The 19,745-nt window shown below is 45.8% G+C and overlaps 2 protein-coding genes and 2 non-coding genes across 6 annotated transcripts; 3 read left to right on the top strand and 1 right to left on the bottom strand.

The window, feature by feature from the left end:
* Window positions 1–606: 606 nt before the first annotated feature.
* Window positions 607–9,824, bottom strand: LOC144149746 (uncharacterized). Its single transcript, XM_077681404.1, has 6 exons — window positions 9,558–9,824; window positions 9,374–9,461; window positions 4,588–4,606; window positions 4,089–4,150; window positions 2,630–2,688; window positions 607–1,092 (listed from the first exon to the last, which is right to left on the bottom strand). The coding sequence occupies exons 1-6, from the start codon at window positions 9,574–9,576 to the stop codon at window positions 1,058–1,060; spliced, it is 282 nt and encodes a 93-aa protein (XP_077537530.1). The 5' UTR covers window positions 9,577–9,824; the 3' UTR covers window positions 607–1,057.
* Window positions 9,825–10,011: 187 nt separating this feature from the next.
* On the top strand, window positions 10,012–18,386 carry Rpl14 (ribosomal protein L14). 3 transcript variants are annotated; one of them, XM_077681374.1, is made up of 5 exons: window positions 10,012–10,131; window positions 10,780–10,881; window positions 12,970–13,164; window positions 16,454–16,507; window positions 18,234–18,386. In XM_077681374.1, the coding sequence occupies exons 1-5, from the start codon at window positions 10,024–10,026 to the stop codon at window positions 18,345–18,347; spliced, it is 573 nt and encodes a 190-aa protein (XP_077537500.1). In that variant the 5' UTR covers window positions 10,012–10,023; the 3' UTR covers window positions 18,348–18,386. The 3 variants fall into 3 exon arrangements, with proteins under 3 accessions (XP_077537500.1, XP_077537504.1, XP_077537511.1); XM_077681378.1 differs by having other exon boundaries at window positions 10,021–10,073; XM_077681385.1 differs by having other exon boundaries at window positions 10,088–10,141.
* Window positions 10,531–10,604, top strand: LOC144156409 (small nucleolar RNA SNORD49). The gene has a single exon (XR_013319778.1). It is a non-coding gene; the product is annotated as a small nucleolar RNA SNORD49 (small nucleolar RNA).
* Window positions 11,443–11,517, top strand: LOC144156408 (small nucleolar RNA SNORD49). The gene has a single exon (XR_013319777.1). It is a non-coding gene; the product is annotated as a small nucleolar RNA SNORD49 (small nucleolar RNA).
* Window positions 18,387–19,745: the final 1,359 nt, after the last annotated feature.

The raw sequence follows: 19,745 nt of genomic DNA, 5'->3' as shown, positions 1-19,745 counted from the left end.
GTTGCTGCGAGGCATGCACACACGAGCGCTTGGCATTTTCTTGGGTTTTTTTTTACTGCCGGGTGGTCACCGCAATCTTGGCCTGTCTTCTAGGTGGGTATGCTGGGCTTGACAAACGTGCATGCGGAGGGGACGCTCGACGGTCATCACGAGGCACGCACACACGAGTGCTCAGCATTTTCTTGGTTTTGTTAACTGCCGGGTGGTCACCGCAAGGCCCGCGCTCACGTGCGCACGCTCGGCAATGTCTTATTTTTAACTGTGGACACAGAAAATTACAATTTGCTGAACAGCTTTGCTGTTAAAAATGCACATGACAAGGGGCGAATTAACACTAGGTTTTCAGTGCAAATAAATAGCCAAAATAGAGCCCATAAAACCTATACCTGGGCATCCACAGTTATCATGCGGGTACCACCCTCGCGTAGTGTCCTGCCCAGTCCTTTTGTTGTTTACCAACCGGTAACCAAATCACTATTCCCTGGTTCTGCTCTAGCTTGCGGTGGGGTCAAACATTTTTCGGGCACAGTAAGTGCCCTACCTAGAAGGACAAAGTTATTGCGTGCGCTAATCTATAAAAAGACATGAAATAACGAAAACAGTGAATTAAATGCAGAGGTGTTATTTATTCTGCACAAACAGCAAGCAGCTGGAATCTGGGTCTTTGCATTTTACGAGACGGCATGAATAGTATCGCAGATATATACAGGTGACAGGAGTGTGTAGCAGTAAAAAGAAAATTACACCTTGAGTAACAGCGTGCAAGAGGATAGCAGAATCGTAGCCACGGCAGGTGGCTGTATTTGGATACAACTATGCTGGTCTGCAACAGCAGCTGGGAATTTTCGTTTTCATACTCAGTGCAAAAAAAGTTGGGTGCATTAAATTAAATGACCGTCCAAACGGAAGCAAGCCTTCGGCAAAACTTCAGCCATGCCCCAGCTCACAGCAGAGTTGACGGGGCTGGCGTCATAATGTTGCACAAAGCATCTGCTTCAAGACGCACGCAAGCTTGGAAGGATTTCCGGGTCTTCTGGGCACAGAAGACCCCTTAACCTCATCCGCCTCCAGGAATCGAGCAGTTTATGGAACCTGAAACAAAAGGGGCTCTCTCAATGCCTTGCTCTCTGTTTGCACCAAAGAAGCACTATCTCCAACCTAAAACCCTCCTAACTCCCCATTAGGACAACTGCTTTAAAAAGGGCCAGTGCAATAAAACACTGCAATAGTATGCAAAGAAAAGAATTTTTAGAAGCTCCTAAGTTGATCTCCAAACATGCACCTCTATAGGCATGTTTACTTCGGAAGGCCCACGTGGGTACCGCCGCAGAGCTCATTACGTCATGTGTGCAGACATTTTGGGGGAAAGTCCCCAAAGAATGCTTACACATTTAAAAAACAATCCAGTGTTCCACAATGCATAAAATTGCCTGAAACAATCGTTCTTGCTGCAACTTATGGCACTGATATAAATTGAAGCCCAATCAACTAGGCGCGTACTTCCACACACATTCGATAACAAGTGGCCTTTTTTTTTTTTCACTTAGAAATATTGCCTAAAATTAGTGAGCAACCAATTCATAAAGAAGCTAGCTAAAGTTATGAACTTAATGAGTTGATCTGCATTGAAGGAAACGTAGCTTGACCTACATTAACGTGTTCAACAGAATTTTCTTTAGATACGAAGACTAAACTGTATGGCTGCTAATGAATGAGTAATTATGAAGTCCAGCTGCTCTAAACCACCAAGAATCACTCACGAGTCTCCGAGAGAACGGCAGCTTTCCCAATGACCTCTCCATCCCCACAAACGATTCTTATGCCCACGATGCCTCTGATCGAGGGTATTTACAGCACAACATGCACAATTCTCCTCCTACTACATACCACAAATTAGCATAAAGAGACTTGTCCACTTCACCTCATCCACCCGGCCCCCATACCACATTTTTTTCCGCAAAACACCCTTACTCAATGCCCCACTTAGGTGTCTGCAAGATACTTTAAATTTTTGAAAGTATATCTGCTCCACTTATACGCACTACAGAACACTTTAGTAATGGTTCTGTGGATGCGTTTCTAAGCATGCACTTCTTATTAGCTTTGGCACTTTGCTACACCTAACTTGTCGCAGTTTCTGCACTCTCTTTCTATTAGACCCTACCACATATAACATTTTTGTTTTATGCAACAGATACGAGACAGTGAGCTTGGCTCAGCTCGTTAAGATCTCATTACGATAACCCCATACTCAGGTCCAACAACTGTATCATTTGATTTGGCACTGCTGCAGGAAGTGCTTTGCTCCAGTTCCATTATTTGGCTTAAAAAGAAAATCTTGCCAAAAAGGCACGCACACCCCTTTTTTCTGCATGAAGTTACCATTTTCAAGGTCCATGACATTGATGGCTTCAAAGTTCCCACACCATACTTCAATACTGGCTCCAATAAACCAGCCCCACTGTGTCCGCGCTGTCCTCGTAAGCACTTACTTCACAACAAGACTGGCTATATTTGCTTGTGCAGATTACAGAACACAGAGTGTCCTGTTCATTGTTGATTAAGTTTGATCAGGAATCACCAAGTTACACCATACACATATGATTATTGTCTCTGCTATGAACAATACCTTGGGTCGTGTTTCCGAACCCACTGATCCTGGGCCGCCTTGGCGGTGGCCTGGGAGGTCTGCAAAGGGATCAAAATGGCATGTGAGGTATTCTGGAAACAAAGCCCATTGGTTGCCAAGGCATTTGCGCCTGCCACTAGTGATATAGAGGCATGCTAAAAGTACTAAGCAGCGCATAAACAGAGTCGCAAATCTTGTTGTAATGCAGCGCATTATCACCTCCACGATTGAGGCAAGATCAAACAGATTGGTCAGCGGTGCTCTGACCAAGCTGCCACTAATGTGTAACCAAACAAGCGGCCAACCACACAGCCAAGCTACACTGCTACTTAAGCCTGCAGGCCTCACGGACAATGTGCGCTTGAAAGCCTTCAAAGCTCTGCCACACTGACACCCTGGGCAATACGGTGCTGCTGTTGAATGCCAACTCCAGCAGTTCCAAGAGCAGCGACGAAACTTTTTTTCTTGGTAGTGCTGGTAGCTGCATTTCTTGTTCAGTTGTCGGTTCACATTTGGGACAGCGGCAGGATGGCAGCAAATGCTGGCCACAAGCAACCAACGGGCTCACTATAAATGGCGAGCCAGCACTACAGAAAAGCATTTCTGCCAACTTAACCCTTCCAATGCCGAGGGTTTTCTTTTTTTTTTTATGGCTAGTCCTCACTCCGTCAGATTTGTTTTTTCATTGTTCGTTCAGTGGAAACTTTATGCTAGTAATGCACCAATACAATACTCTGCAGGACATGTTAACACTGCATTTAGGATTATCTTATCCAATTAAAAAGCTGCACGGAATACAAACAAATTATTAACTGATCACAAAAATTATTACCTGAGAGATAATTAGGATGTGCAGGTGTTCAGAGAACTCTGAAGTCTGATATTTTTCAAAACAACACACCACACAAGGTGGAACCTGGCAGCTAACGTACAGGCAACGAGACTCCCTTTGCTGCTATAGTCGCATCTGACTCTCCATGGCCAATATGGCCGTGCTGGTGTGAAAAGATGAAGCGTCACGCATGAAGAAACGTGAACTCCATCAGGTGTCTAAAATTTACCAGACACGATCCATGCATTTATGTGATGTTTCAATAGATGGCGTGACATGCCCACAGTAATTTTTCTACATGAGTTGTCTCGGGAGTGGCAGGGAGTTGGATAAAGAGGTAACACGAGTACACTCGGGTGTGGCTAGGAGTGTGCGTGTGAGGTTGCCCGAGTTATCTTGGGAGTGGCAGTGAAAGGTTCAAGCACTGGCACTAGGAAACAGTTTGCATGGCAATGTAAAATTCATGCTGGCAGGTGCATAGCGCCTGATACGGACTCAGCTGTCCCTGATGGGTTGCCCAATGATGCTGCCCCACCAATTCTCCAAAGTTCAGTCTAGTTCTTACGAAGCCTGCCAGTCACGTGCCCTACAGATTCGACAGGAAGGCTTGTACTGCGGCAAACCTACCCTCTTCCGTTCGCTCCTCCAGATCTTGACGATGATGACCTGTTCGAACTCTCGGAATCCATCTGAAATGCAGATTTAATGTGTGAGGTCTCTGTTCTACAGTATTTGCAAGCACTGCCAATTTTAAATTTCTGCTGACAATGCACCTCCATTATAAAGAAACAACTAACTAGCCCAGAGCCAATGAAAAGAAAAAAAAAAAAACACTGAGATGTTATTCTTAACAATGTGGCCGCGTGATGCTGGAAAGAACGAATTCTTGATAAGTGGACAAGCCATAAATCACTCAAAGTAATGCTTACAGGATTTTTTCATTCTGCCATCTCTTTTTGGATTTAGTTTGTGCCACAAAAGTCGAGCAAGCCATCCCACCTATTGTGCTGAGAAATACACCTGGCACTTTTAAACAAGCCAAGCTCACTCAAAATAGTTTTGAACAGTTTGCGGGAGCAGTTGTTAGGCTAATCAGCTCACAGTTGTGAGACCAAAGGCCACTTACCATGAACAAAGTCTGAAAGCTGGAAAGAAACAAAAACGAGAAAGGCTATCAGCACATGCCCCACAAAGCACTGGCTCAGGTGAGCCACACATGACGCAAGCGCACTCGTACAGCAGAAACTAAAGAAGCCCCCGTGACAGGCTCCTCGTGGGGCCTCTTGCTGGTCTCCCATTATTTCAATGCAATGGCCAAAGCACACAGGGGCTGCATAACACACCTCGCATAAGCTGCCCCAACCACACTGGATTAGTGTGCCAGGTAAAGCCTCGAGAAGTACTGAACAGGACAGAAGGGTGTGAACCGCTACGTCCAGAGCTAACTGCAACTCAAATGTTGCAGCAAACAGTTCATGGCTTGCACTCGCTTTCTATGCGGCTGTCAACATAAAGATCAAAAGATGAATAAAAACAACCACAATTGGGACCGAGGCACAAAGCTAGTGCCTGAGTGAAGAAGTATGAAGAAGTTTTGAGATAAGTTTCGCAACATGCCACAGCACAAGGCTGCACCGACCTTCACAATTCGGCTAGTCTAAAAGCACTGTTCTTTGCACACCGAGAGCTGTGCACCTCGACCACATGTGTCCCCACATTTGTTATTTCACCATGAACACCAAGTAAGAACAAAGAATGAATGTGAAGTTCTGCATGGAACCGGGCAAACCTGACATCGAGACATTTGGCATAATTTCACAAGTTTACAGCAATGCTGGCATCAGTCGTCATCAAGTCACTGAAAGACTTTTAGCAAGTTTTTAAGCACAAAAAGAAAAAGCAATTACAATTTAAAATCACCTTTGGAGTTGTATAAAAATAAGTCTCTAATTACTAGGTGCAGTGCTCTATTAGCCATTGCTGCACAACCAAAAAAAGTTCCTCCACACCAAATTCAATTTACAGATGTTCAGTCCATTTCAAGCTCTTAGCTGGGGTGCCTTTAAGATTACGACAACACTCTGATCCTTCCTCTGGGAACCAGCCCCCTACACTACCATTTTCATTCCCTGCGTTTTCGGAAGCACACAGTGAGTATGAAATGCAGTAAAACTTCATTACAAAAGACACTTGTTACAAGACTTGATTATGAGGTTTAACGTGCCGACGCTACACAGGCGATGAGGCGCGGATCACGTGGGGATCTTTAACGCGGGCCGAAATCTCATGCACATGGGAGTTTCTGCTTTTCCCCTCCATCAGAAAAGCGGCTGCGTGGCTGGGAATCGAACCCACATCCTTGGGCTCAGCAGCACAACGCCACAGCCACTGTGGCGGGCCACTTGGTTATAAGAGACATTTTAGCAACATCTACAAGAGACCCTGGTTACAAGATAAGTGTTTCCGGGCTCCCTTGAGTGTCTCTTGTATTGAGGTTTTACTGTAGAGGTGATTTCCGTATGGTACTTGGGAACAAAAAAAAGAAAAAGAAAACCCCTCCAAGAACATCTAAGAACTTGTGAGTTGTGAACGCAAAAGCATTAAAACTGAATGCCACAGGGCGTTGTGTGCTGCACAGAACGCCCTGGCTTGCTGATGACTACTGCAGTGCTCAGCGAGAGCGACAGAGGCAGCTAGAGTATGAAGCTCAGAACATGTTGGAATCAAACTGGTTTAACCAGAGGTGTTAAACCAGTGGCAGCCAAACAGCAGCTGCTGCCACACTCTCCAATTTTCCATGTGGCTCTGCGCATGCCCAGGCATTGCGTCAATAGAGGTGTGCACTCCTTTTTTTTGTGTTTTATTTCTGAGGCACACACTATGGAGCCACACGACGTGTCACAGCCAATGGGAGTTCAGGTGGTGTTTTGCTGCTTCAGATAGAGCCGACGATGGCTTTTTCACTCAGTGGGCCACCTAAAGGTTTCTTATTAAAACACCATATAATCACTAGAAGTGCCTGCAGCATGAAAACATGAAACTAACCAGACAAAGGCGCATTTAGCAGGGCTACCAACGAGGTGTGGTGCATGCAGCTGTGTGGGAAGACTGCTAAGAGTTTCCAATACTGCACGCCAATTGTGTACAGTTACCTACAGCCCAAGCTGAATAGACTGAGCGAAGATCGAAAGATACGGGCGGCAAGGCACAGACGCAAGAACAGGAACGTGCAACGTGACAAAGCATGCAATGAGATAGCCTGCCTCCGCTGTGGCTCTAACAAACCAGTAACGTGCTTTCTGGAAAGCATGTGGAAATGAAAATGGGTCAAATGCAATCAAGACGGTCAACTCAGCCCCCGCAACAACTGCGGCAGGCACTCAACTGCATGCCTATTCTCAAGTCTTAGCGCGCCACACGTGTCTTTTGTTCACCACTCATTTCAGCTTAAGTGGGCTATGATTTGCTATTATAAAATAAAAGCAAATTCCTATACAAAAAAAGGCTTCAAGCAATGTGGTGCACAGCTTAAGCCAACTACGAAATCAATATTGATGGTGCAACCATGAGATTACAGAAGCGGCACCGCATTCCAAAGATGTTTGTCAATTACTAGCACATGTGCATGCAGTAAAGAAATAATTTACATCTGTTCACCTCCAGCTGCACCGATCTGTCAAAGCATGTGATAAGAGAAGTGTGCCATCTCACCAGCACTGCAGTAACAAAGCGAAAAATGCCGAGTGTCTCAAAAAATGCACAGGACATTGCCAGACCACAAACAAATCCATTCTAAGAAACCTTCGAGGACATTAGTGCACTTTTGGTGCAGCTGGCACAGGTGGAACTTGGCTGGGTGCAGCAAGGCACAGGAAACTGGCACCATTAGATCACAACTAAGCAAGGAGTCGCGGAAAAGGTTGTGTGTGGCTTGCACGGTCCCAGGGCCGCATGACATCACTTGAATATGGTGAAAGATAAGGAAAAACCTGCAACAAGCTCAACTCCCGAACATGTGGAAACCTTTCAGCCACTTATGCATGAGGAACACAACACAACGCATTTTTGCGCTGAACTGTACATAATGGAATACCAACTAGGCCAGTCAATTATGTTACTAAATGCATGAGGGTCATCAACGAACAACCCACAACATTGCTGCCATTGTCAACTTATCATACAGAACAGTCCTGGCAATCCTGACACGTGCCGTGCTGCTGCCAAGTTAATCCTCCGGCTGCTATCAAAGAAGCAGAAGGAACACTATGCCGACATCTGCCAAAAGCTTCATCAGCGTGCTGGAAATGACCCATCCATGTCGATGCATGATCATTGCTGGTGATGAAACTTGCATTTACGGAAATGATTCTGAGACAAAGCAAGCCTTCACAATGGAAGAGCCCATGATTTTGGCAGACGAAAAGGTGAAAGGTGTCCACAGCTTGGCCAAATGCATGCTCGCTGCCCTTTTCGACATTCGCATCACTGTGAATCAAAGACTCGTGCTCCAAGGCCAGACCGTCATTAAAGTTGTACGGCCAGGTTTCAGGGCATCTAAGGAAGAGCAGTCAGTGAAAGCAACAGGACCTGTTGCACATGAAAAAGTGGATGTTTCACAATGCCACAGCGCCCTATCACCAAGCTCCGCTCACAACTCCGAAGAACATTGCACTTCCACACCCACCCTCCACATAATTGCCAGATTTAGCTTCAGTGGACTTCGCCCCTTTTCCAAAGATGAAGACCAGGTGCAACAGCCATATTTTTGACACCACTATAAAGATATAGTGCGAATCGCAGAAGGTGTTTGGGCAAAAACATTGGAGACACATTCCAGCAGTGGCAGGAACGCTGCTTGGCTGTGCAAGGAGATTATTTTGAAGGTGATAATGAGTAAATGCAGACAAAGCACTTCCACAAAAACAGAGCCAGCCCTCAAACTTTTTAGCTCGTATGTAAGCATGTGAAGCAGAGACCTGTAGCTCCCCTTGTGAATGTGTATCTGTAACAGTGGTCGGTTCGATTTGATTGTCAATGCCAACAATTGTGCCTGCAGTATATATATAGCCTTAGATTTACTGGCTTGTACCCTTCGGCAGTACAGCCAATAAACTGATCAATCAGCATGCAGTGGGTTAGATCAGTCGTGAAGGAGTGGAGAGAGCTAACTGCATCTGCATGTTTGGTTTGAGATGAATATAGTACCAGGGTTGAAAACAAAACACCACAACTGCGGATTGGGCTTACGTAATGAATAATGCTACGTGCACGACATCATGTAGCCCTGCTAGCAATTGCACGTATGCTTCAGCATCTGTAATAAAGAAACTGCTTGAGTTTATCGTGTCAAGGTACTGTCTCCAACTTGCGTACAGAAGCTCTTAATTCAATTCCCAATTCCTCTGGGCTAGCTTTTTCAAAGGCAATAACTCTATTATATTTATACGCTTCATTTTTGTCAGCTGTAATGGACTGGTACGTATTACGTCGCATTTGGCACAGGGCACATTATAAACTCCTCTGGGTTTAAGAAACTCGCTTTTTAAAAGCAATCACTCAATTTATTATGCTTACACGCAGTATGTTGAGAGGCTGGTATGGGGTGGTACGTTTTGGCTAGATTTTGGCACGGCACATAAAGCCCTTCTCTGCACTTTGAGATCGCTCCCTTCAGTAGCACATTATTTTTGAAGGATGGTGGGGAATACCTTTTATGTCGCTGTCGACAAAGCGTGCCCTGTTTATATTTCGGAAACTAACGATGTCCTGCGTACAGCCATTCAGGTACGATTACACAACCTTACGTAATACTACCCGATTTTAAAAGTTTATAACTTCACACCTATTTTTCCAGACCAGCGACATTTTAGGAAACGAATGGAACGCTGCTTTTAACACGTTCAGAAACTTACAAAAGGGTCACCATCCGTGCCAAACCTTGGAAGAATTCGGTGATAGTTCCTATCCGCCACAGAGGCCTAGACTCCAGGATTTCGCCTCCTGGAAAAGCAGGAGACCATTGACACCATGATGACGCCGTGATTTTGAGCTGTATCACATGGCTACCGCGCCCTCCCTTGCCAGTTTTCAACTTACGTTCGTTGATGTACGGCATGGTGGATGTCCGTAGCACACCGTTGAGGCCGGGCGCAGACGGGGCAGCTACTTCCCTTGAATAACTTCCGTCGAAGCGGTAGTCGTCACGGAAAAATCTCCCCCATCAAGGCCCCCCTGCAGTTCGCCACTTCAATTTTACGTGGCCTTTCTGGCTACCGCTGGCGACGAGCGCATACGAGCGCTAGCAAAGCTTTCGCTTGCGACAGCTAGCGACTTGCAACCCGCCCGCAAGCCTGCTTCGGCCAGCTGATTACTGGCTACTCCACGTCAACAGCTGAAAAAAAAGTCTAATATACAATCAAACAAAAACAATTTTCACAATTTTTGCAATAATAATTCAAATAATTTTATTTTCATACGCAATTTTAGCTTAACATTAATATTGTAATTTTTTTTACTGAATTGGTTACGTTTCTTTCCACCAGAGCACCTAACATAGAGTCCCATGATGCATTGTGGGCTGGTAACCCTCCTTTTTGTGATCGTCCAAGCATGGTACGTGGCGTGTGTTCTGTCTTCATCGATATTCTTGGAACTTTTATGTGTGAATCGCGTAAGAAATGGTATATTTTAGTTAATTATTGCACGTAACGGTTGTATAAACTTTGTGATGGTGTTATTTCTTATGTTTTTTTAGCTACAAGAAGTTTGTGAGCCAGGCGGTCAAAGCGCTGGAACAGGGACAGTAACGAGCCGCACGTGTTAAGCCTTAATATGTGGTCGGCCTCATCGTTCATTTCATATTAAGGTTTGATACCTGCGGTTACTGGTCTGGGTGTCTAGGAATGATTTACCGTTATTTGTTTTGTTTCATCTGTGGCGCGTCTAATCTGAGGGTTAACTGAATGGCGGCAACACGTGTTTCATGGCGCCTATGTGCTAGCATTCAGATTTCGACGAGTTGTTGCAGTGCAGCAATTTTAACTCTGTGCCAGCAGTCTGAAGAGCAGCACCATGTGATGAACCCACGAACATTGATAGGAATTGCCGTCAGATACGCACCTGACGACGACGTGTGGTCTGACGGTGTTGCTCTCGCCGGCCGCACCTGATCGGCCTGTTTGTGCAATTTTTTTGTGTGTGTGTGTTCAATGTTCGCGTTAATTGCTGCGGTATGTGTAAGCTTTGTGAGCGAAATTTTGAATTATGCAGTGTGTAACGTTACGGCGTTGAGAATGTAGTGAATGTTCCTTTGTGACAGACGCTGCGGACATACGTGGAGATTGGCCGGGTGGTCTACCTCACCCACGGCAAATACCGTGGACGGCTGTGCACCATCGTCAATGTCGTCGACCAAAACAGGGTCTGTGTACCTTTTTTTAGCTCTGATAAAGCGCCCAAAAACGTACTGGGTCTTTGGTGTGGTGCTTTTGTCGGCAATATGAATGCAGTTCGTGTTACATTCGCACTTTTTTTTGTCTTAAACAAAGCTAGAATAGCCTAGATGTGAACTTTTTAACGTAGAGTGCTGGATCGCTAGATGTCAGTATATGCATAACCATTATAATCGTCATCTGTACATGATCATCATCATGAGTGAGTTGTGGAGTCACGATCCGACGAGTAAAGGTGGAACCGCTCGATCTGCTGCCTTCCTGAGAGAAGCGTCCTGTCTCCTTACAAGTATATGCATGTGGTTGGACCTTCTGCCTGCGAGGAAGCGTATTGGGGAAATCTCCCTAGAGTCGAGGCGGCTAGGGAAACGTCCTGGAGTAAAAAATTGCCGCCCGTCAACCAACGCAATTTACCAACTGTAACACATTTAATATGTGGCGTTGGTGAATTGGCAGTGCAGGTACAGGGGCATGATATTCAGCTTGGCAAGCATGAGAAAGGCCCGAGGCAACACGGAGACAAAAGGAGCTGATGTGATGAACCCTATTCTGTGATAGGAATTGCCGTCTGATTCGTACGTGACGATGGCTTCTTAGTTCTGATCAAGCTTCCTTTTGTCTTCTGCTTTTTGAGTCGGGCACGTCTCCTCGGGGAGGCTACTCATGTTCAGTGTTACTCTGCCTTTTTGCCAGTGCCTGTGCTATCCAGGTGCATTGAAATACAAACGGACCACATGGTTTTCAGTACATGCTGGTGACAGGTTGTGTATGCACATTTGAAACAAGTTAGAGTTCGTTTCCAACAGAAAGGGCATCATTCGACGTTCGTGCATTTAGATTTGGTTCATCACTGCGTTTCCCACTAGTTCATGCTGTCATTATCTTTGCGTGCAATTTTCATCTTGTGCAGCGAAAGACTTAGAAAACGGTAGCATGAACTAGCACCCAACATGGCGGTGGGCCAAATCAAGATGCTGACACGCCAAAGTATGCTCTTTCATATCAAGGTTGGACACTAACTCATAACTTATTTTTACTGCACATAAGCAGTCTGTTGCCAGGATTTGCTGCATGAACTGAAAGCCATGTTCTCCATTCACATTTAAATATATCTTGATGCTATATGACAAGTAGACACTAACGCTGATAAAGTAGTGTATTGTTGTTAGGGCACTACCTTGTACATCCAAGAAGTCTGCTGCTGCGATTCGTCTGTACTCTTTGCACTAGCCACTGCTGGTGACGGCAACAGGACCACGAATGCAGCAATGCCGACGAGGTAGCCTGACGACATGCCAAAGCTAAATGTCTGGACAAGTACTGACCAGTGTAGGGAGAAAATCTGTGCGGTGTGGAATTGGCTGCTATGTGCGTGGAGTGTTGACAATGTCATCCTCGATTTTTCTCTTGACAAGTTGTACCACCCCAGAGCAGCGGAGAATTCTTACGAGTGGTTGAGTTGCTGGAGCAAGTCTCGGCCAGTACTGATAACCGTCAAAAATGTAAACGAACCACCACTCATCAAGAGTGGTGCTAATAAAGGCTGGCGCCTCGTAGGGGTTGGGAAATCACCCCGCTACCCGAGACTATTAATTCCGTGCAGTGCACCTCGCAGCTATCGTGCTAGTCTGCAGAAATATCATTTATCAAAAATATCAAAAGTTTACATGCCTGGCTGAGGTAATCAGCTTCCAGTACTTTTTAACGTTGTGTACAGGGAGGCCTATAATTACGCGGTTTCGGTGTGATGCGGCTCTCCTGCTGTCTTAGCGGTGTGGGCCTTTGACCTGTCATTTAGTGGTGCTCTGCACTTGGTCCCGGCCGTGGTGGCCGCTTTGTTGATGGAGGCGAAGTGAAAAACACCTGTGTGTTCGAGATTTCGACGCACGTTAAAGATCCCCAGGTGGTCAACATTAATCCGGAGCCATCCACGGTGGCGGGCCTATGTAGTGTCGGCGCGTTAAACCTCATAATCAACCAATGCTCTGCACTTGGATGTGTTCTGGCCTTTGGTTATGTCGGCAGGGTGTGCGAAAGGTGTGTGCTTGCTGGTGCAGGCCGTGGTGGATGGGCCCGAGACGGGGGTGCCCCGCCAAGCGGTCGCCTTCAAGCACATGCGGCTCACCCGGCAGAAGATCCGAGTGCCCATGAGCACGTCCACCAAGACTGTGCGCAAGGCCTGGAAGCAGAACGAGGTCACCGAGAAGTGGAACCAGTCTGCCCTCGCCAAGAAGCTTGCTGCCCGCCGGCTGGTATGGTGGTCTTCTCCTCCTCTCCCCCCCCCCCTTCTTCCTTTATCCCCATGTGCGCGCATAGAGTGGCAGAGTACATAGGGCATCAGCTGTCGGCTTGTGGCTGGAAAGAGGTTCATTCCAAGGTACTTTAAAGTTTCTGGATTAGTGGCTGGTTGCTGAGGCACTGGGTATTTTGTGGCAGGGTGGTTTTGTTGATGAACAGCTAGCAAAAATTGTCAGAAAAATCGTTTTCTCAGAAGTCACATTTTGGGGTTGTACGTTTCCTTGCCTAAAACCGTTGCAGACTGCCATAGAAAAATACTTGTCAACTGAGGGGACCAGCTAGTTGCGCAAGTTGACGAAACAACCGAAATTCTCCAAAACAACACTACCGGGTGCCACCATCTTGGTATGGTTAGATTGGCCGAGTCCTTGTCATCCGCATTCCAGTCGCATTTTTTTTTTATCTTCTTGCATACACACCCAAATTACAGAAAAAAGAAAGACGGTGAAACGATGGAAACAAAAGCTCCTATTAAATGTAATGCATTAGTTCAGGTGCTTAGTGCGCTTCGCCAATCTTTTCGGTGGTTTAGGCCATGTGTGCGACTGGGTTCCTTGAGTTGTTTTATCTGTTGCGGTACTGAACAATGACATTATCGCGGCAGTAATGCTTGAGAACGTGGGCCAGGTTACGGGAAGTTGTGCGGCTCGGAAGACTGAGTTGAGCAAAAACAACTTCATCATTCGCCCATGAGTGTGAAATACGCTGCATGCGTCTATAATGGGTTTTTGTGAAGCAAAGTTTCGACTCATTACGGTGTTACAAAATGCTGAGTTATTGCTGTTGTGCAGCAAACTGACGGGCCGCGGAAATGGGACGGTCAACACGCCAGAAGTTGCGGCGCAAGCTGCATCGCCACAAAGTTTTTGTGCAGCGCCCAATAAAGGAACTTGTTAATTTTGCACGCGAGTAATAGTATTTAACGCATGTGAAGTTAAATTTGATGCCAAAAGTAAACTGGCCAAGTTATCACCATTACTCCAATTTTGATCGTGGTAAACGTGCACCTTGGAAATGGGAGAGCTCGTTAGGTGCAACGACTGTCTCCTCACACAGTGCAAATTTTGCCGTGGCTCAACACTTGTTTGTACAACACAGTCTAGTATTTGAAAATAATAATGTCAGCATTGAAACTTTAATAAAAACACCGTTCTATTGCAGTATTCCGGTCTTTTTATTGTCAATGCGTACAGCCTCAATAAAATTTAAGCCTGTAAGAAGGTAGTTCAGTTCGTATCTTAGCATACTCAGTTGAAAAATGTTTCTCCAGAGGCTGTTTTAGTATGAGTACTCCAAACTGATTAAAATGGTACTTTTCCCCGGGTTACTGCAAATTTGATTTTTTTTACCAGTGTCGTTAACGTTAAAGGGAATTGAAAGGGTCGCTAGCGGGCAAGGGACGAAACTTCAGGGTGGCTTACTTTGGGACCGGCTGTAAGCCGGTTTATTGAACAGTTTGTAGCTTTAAGGAGTTATCTTGTCCGACTTAACATGTGGTTCAGGAAAAGGGATACAGGATCGCTTGAGGAGAGCATTTTGTGATAAACCATTCTTCACAAAAGTACTCTTTGAGGAATGTGGTGGAAGTTCTCGCTTTTTTTTTTTCTAAAAAAAGTGAGCCGTAATTCATCCTACTCTGTTATGAGATGGGGGCCGTCGTTCGAAAGCTGTGTGGATACTTCATGAAGACAGTCTTACCGCTCTAAGAAAGCCAGAGTTAATTGCTGTTGTTGCAAGCGTGCAATTGCTTCTTTGGAACCGGGAGAGGAACATTAGATTGGGTGCTAGCTTTTAAAAAAACGTAAAAATGCGCTGAGTACCTTCGGTCGCGCCTGCCATTCGATTGCCATCATTTCCCCCCACTGATTTCAAATGTGGTATTTTTTCAGTTGGTCAATTAGTTTCCGAAATAATTAGCGATAATTGGTCATTTTGGTGGAACAATAGACAAAATTGTGTTAGTCATAGCATTGCAATCTTTACATTTTCCAACGCTATGTATGAACACTGGTGAGTGCAATAAGACTTTTTTTTTTTTTTTATGTGCTGCTTGGAACTAATTTTACAGCTCATTAAACTTTGGAGTTTGGAATTGGCATTCAAAATGGTTTCTTGCCACTGGTGCATCAAAAAACCGATTCTCTTATTGCATTCACCAGTGTTCATGGTGTTGGAAAATCTAAAGATTGCAATGCTACAACTAACACTATTTTGTCTGTTCTTCCAAAAATGCCTAATTATCTCTAATTAGCCCGGGAACTAATTGACCAACTGAAACAATAATGCCACATTAGAAATCAGCAGGGGGAAGGCAGCAAGACTGACAAGTTTCTGAGAGTCTACTTAAAAATTTAAAAAGTTTCTTAAACCTGTATTTAACGAAGTTTTTGCATTGGAATCCCGATTGACGCTCATCTGGCAGGAGATAGGATCACCTCTCCCCCACGCAAGCTGTCCCTTCTCGCATTGTTGCCATGACAATTGTAACGCCTTCAAGGCCAACATGGCGGAAGCATTGCCATGGCAATGCCAACGGAATAATGTTTCACCAGGCTCACCCGGGGAGAATATGGCGCTAGTACCACAATTAGCCCGGACGCTGGGTTGAAGGCTAAGAGACCGCCTCCTGTCTCCAGCACCGTAGTCAGGGTCGATGCCGCTGCATAGTGATATTTTCTCCAAGCACCGACACTTTTCTGCTCCACTGAAGTCACGGGTGTAGGCACTTAGCCACATAGGGTCTGCAACCCTGTGTAAAAAAGGCTACATCAAATCTGTTACTCCGTAACTGCAGGAACTCGGTCAGCAAATGGCCAGGGTGGCCAGCAAGACTGCTCCGCGATGATGACTGCACAAATGGTGGCTGCTACTGGAGCCAGTAGTGTTAGTGGAAGACGTCGAGTGCATCTGTCTTAGTCGACGTCAGTAAAATGCTGGGGTTGTGGGTGCTAGGACACTGCACTTTTTAGTGCGCTATTTTTGTTCTGTTTTTTTTTGAAAATGTGTGTGCGTTGGTTCGAAGTGTGTGGCCTGCACATTCCAGTGTTAGTTTTCAGTGTCCCTTCACTATTCATGTATTCTAGTGCATTCTGGTTAAGCACATTCCAGATCATGTGATGAACACATCCAGGAAGTGCCGTCTGATTCGTACTTGACGATGGTTGGATGCTGACTTGTAATAGTGCTGCATGACATTTCCTCTACTTTTCTTGCCATCTAATTCACACCTCTTTGTTTCAACAGAAAAACAACATGAATGACTTCGACAGGTTCAAGCTGAGGCGAGCAAAGCAGTCGGTAAGTATATTTTTCATGGTTATTTTGTGCGCATGTCGCTCATTTGCAGCTTCGTGCATTTTGAACCCCGCAGAGACAGCTCTCCTGAGCAGCAGCTAGAAGTTGTGGTGTTTAGTTCTTTGGGGTGTTTGGGAGCTAGCAGATAATGCTGCCAGTGTGCAGGTGGGAATTTTGGTTAGCCATCTTGTGACAGACTCCCATTATTGTCTTGGACCCACTAGTTCCTTTTGATTTGTCTGACCTCTAGCAAATCCAGCGTTGCCACTTCACTTGCGGTTATCAGTTTCAGTTACATGGCACGAAAGGGTGCTGCTTTCTGTTCCGAGGCAGGCATTATCGTTTTTATGCCAATTTCAGTGACATGCTTTTTTTTTTTTTTTTCGCATGTTCAAGTTCAATGTGAGATTTGACTATATGTTCTCCAGTCAGGCCTGACCCCATTGCGCAGCGGGGGGGGGGGGGGGGGGGGGGGGTGATGTTTCCTGCCCTGCAATGAACACTTCAGGCCTCTGAGTTAAGTTTCTTGCAGCTGTCAACTCTGAATTTGGCTACAGTGGCAAACCTTAGATCAATTCCATTGAATTATTTGCTTGCAAATTGCAGTGCGCTACTACAGGTGTCATTTCTGTTCTGGGCCGGGCATTGGAAAGGGAGAGCAGTGGTGGTACTGCAGGGTGCAGGGAACACTTTACTATTTTTTTGGTACTTTGCTTAGTTTTTAGTCTCTTCCGGAACAGTCTGCAGTGCCTCAAGGGTTTACCGTATATACTCGAATCTAGGCCAACCCCCGAAATTCAGGTAAAAAAAAACTTGCCTCGAATGTAAGCTGAATGAAAAAAAGGCACTGGACCGAGAATAGAACATGCACTTTATTTTTTGCAGTGCTTGTTGAAGCATGTTCAATGCTCACTTGCAGGCTGAACCGGAAGAACCGCTTCATAAAATGAGTGATCCAGCCTAGCGTCACTAAATCAGATACACTTAACCCAGCCCCTGCTGGTGTTGAACTGAGCCTGCACGATGCCTCGAATGTTTGCAGTCTCCTTCGCCTTCGTCCGTATTACCTACGTCATCGCAGGCATTCGAACCTCTCCGTTGCTGTTGGGTAAAATCAGGGACTTCTCCACCTCGTGGTGTAGATCTTCTTGCGTCCTGTGAAGGCCATTTGCTTGGTGGCACAGTTGACAATTGCATTCCGCTGCTCCCACCGTTGCCGCACGTTCTTCTCATAGACTCCGAAGTCGCACTGTGCTTTGAGGGACTTGAAGTTCTCTCGGCCTCCAAGACTACCTTCTGCTTGAAAGCGGCGGTGTTGTGGCACTGCTTTGTGGGTACCATTGTGCTGCGAACACGGGCGCTTCTCGTGGTCACACGACATCCGCAAGCAAGTGCGGAACGCTGAGAGCTGGGTTCACAACAGTCAAACAGGCAAAATGGAGCCTGAAAACCAGAGTTCTGGACACCCATTGAAAACCTCCCAGGTGCAAGCCTGTGGCCGCGAAATGGCATCGGGAAAGCCGCATCCTCGAATCTAAGCCGACCCCCAACTTTTATTTGTTAAAATTTCCTTGCTGTCAAAAACTGTAGGTGGAGTGGAGTAATTAGTGAGGCTTGGTGTTGTAACCTTTTGCGCGACTCTTTTCCTCTCGGCATGGTGGAGGGAACCCATAGCTGCTGATGTGTGCAGTGCCCATGGCTGAGCTTTGTTGTCTGTTTTCCCCCACAGCTAAACAAGGTCGTGCGGCTCCGCTTCTTGAAGCTGAAGTCCCTTGCCAAGAAGTCGGCCAAGAAGGGTGAGGAAGCAAAGCCCAAGAAGAAGGCCGCCCCCAAGAAGAAGTGAAAGCGAAGTGATGAGGACAATAAACTGTGGAATTCGCAACTTCGTCTGCCTCTTTTATCATCGCATGTGACCAAGGCTTGGCTACAAGCAAAGCTCTCGAAATGTATCCCACTGTTATGGTCTGCTGCAGTGCATGATGGTGAGGCGTAAAATTGCTATGCATGTGGATTATAGTATAGTGTTGGAAGTAAGTAGCATGTGGATTACAGGCCATGCTGCTGCTGTGCACGGCTATGAATTCAGTCTACCCAGTGCTCGAACACTGCCAAGCCTCCTAAAATAGCCAATCTCGCACCAACTGCGAGTTTGCAGTTGGTGCGATATGAGCGACTGCTAATTGATGCAGAGCAATTCTGTGCCTCACGATCGCACTTGCATGATGGGAAGGGGGGGGTTACTCCAACATTATTGCTGCGAGTGAGTAGGGTTGTGGATGCCTATTGGTGTGGGGAGGGGTGTTGCGGGAAAAACCTGCCCTCGTGTCCCCCCAGAATCTCTCAACCTGGCGTAGTGTATGTCATCTCCCCCCTTTTGGCATGCTGTAAGAGAAGTTACATCCGTCGATGTGCACTGCACAAAATATTGGTGGGTGGAATTGACCATTCCTTTGCACCCCACGACACTGCTGCTTTTCCCGCAAACTTGTTGCCTGAAACCCCTTAATTTTCACTGGGATAATTAGTGGCTCTGTCATTTCCCAAAAATTTAAAGCTTTTGTTGTACATTTTTGGTTTTGACTAATGTAAGAAAGATTGTAATGATGAAGTTTTCGTGTACTGCGCAAAATTGCATCTTCAGTGGATTTTTGCTAAGCACAAGGCAGCATTGGGAGCAGATAGTTTCAATGGGTGTAGGTAAAAATGGTCCCTGAAAAATCGGTCCCGAAGCCAAGGCAGAAAAAAGTAGTCTTGTTTTAACTAAAGCCGGTTAATCGAACCAAGAACGTTTGTTTTACCAAAATTCAGGTTGTGTTTCTTTCATGGCCTCTCCTATATTTTCTATTTGCCATTGCGTAAGCTTAATCGACAGATGTTTCCCATTGATGACGTCTCAACCACGTATGGCATGCAGAAATCTCAGCACATCTCTGTTTTAAACTCGCACGTTGTGAGGAAAGTAAACCGCTGCCACACAACCTTGACAGGTGAAGGTACCGACAGGAAACGGTGCTCCTGGTGATGTGTAGGGAAAGGAACGAGCATCATTAGCCAAGTGTGGTCGGGGACGGCCGTAAAGTTCGTACGAAAGTTCAAGGCAGGCCCTATCAATAAAGTTGTACCGTACCGTACTTTCACATCCTCGGAGTTGTAAGCACCCCTCAATTTTTTACGTTTTTTCCCTTGAATTTTTTTCTTACACTCTTTGTTGCTGTTAGTTGCTCTTGAATGCAAATTTGTT

Source organism: Haemaphysalis longicornis, unplaced genomic scaffold (assembly GCF_048455015.1).
Source record: "Haemaphysalis longicornis isolate Haplotype H1 unplaced genomic scaffold, Haemaphysalis longicornis Haplotype H1 scaffold_1, whole genome shotgun sequence".
Classification (NCBI taxonomy): Eukaryota; Metazoa; Arthropoda; class Arachnida; order Ixodida; family Ixodidae; genus Haemaphysalis; species Haemaphysalis longicornis.
Note: the sequence above shows the minus strand (reverse complement) of the source record. Positions and strands in the feature narration are given on the sequence as shown.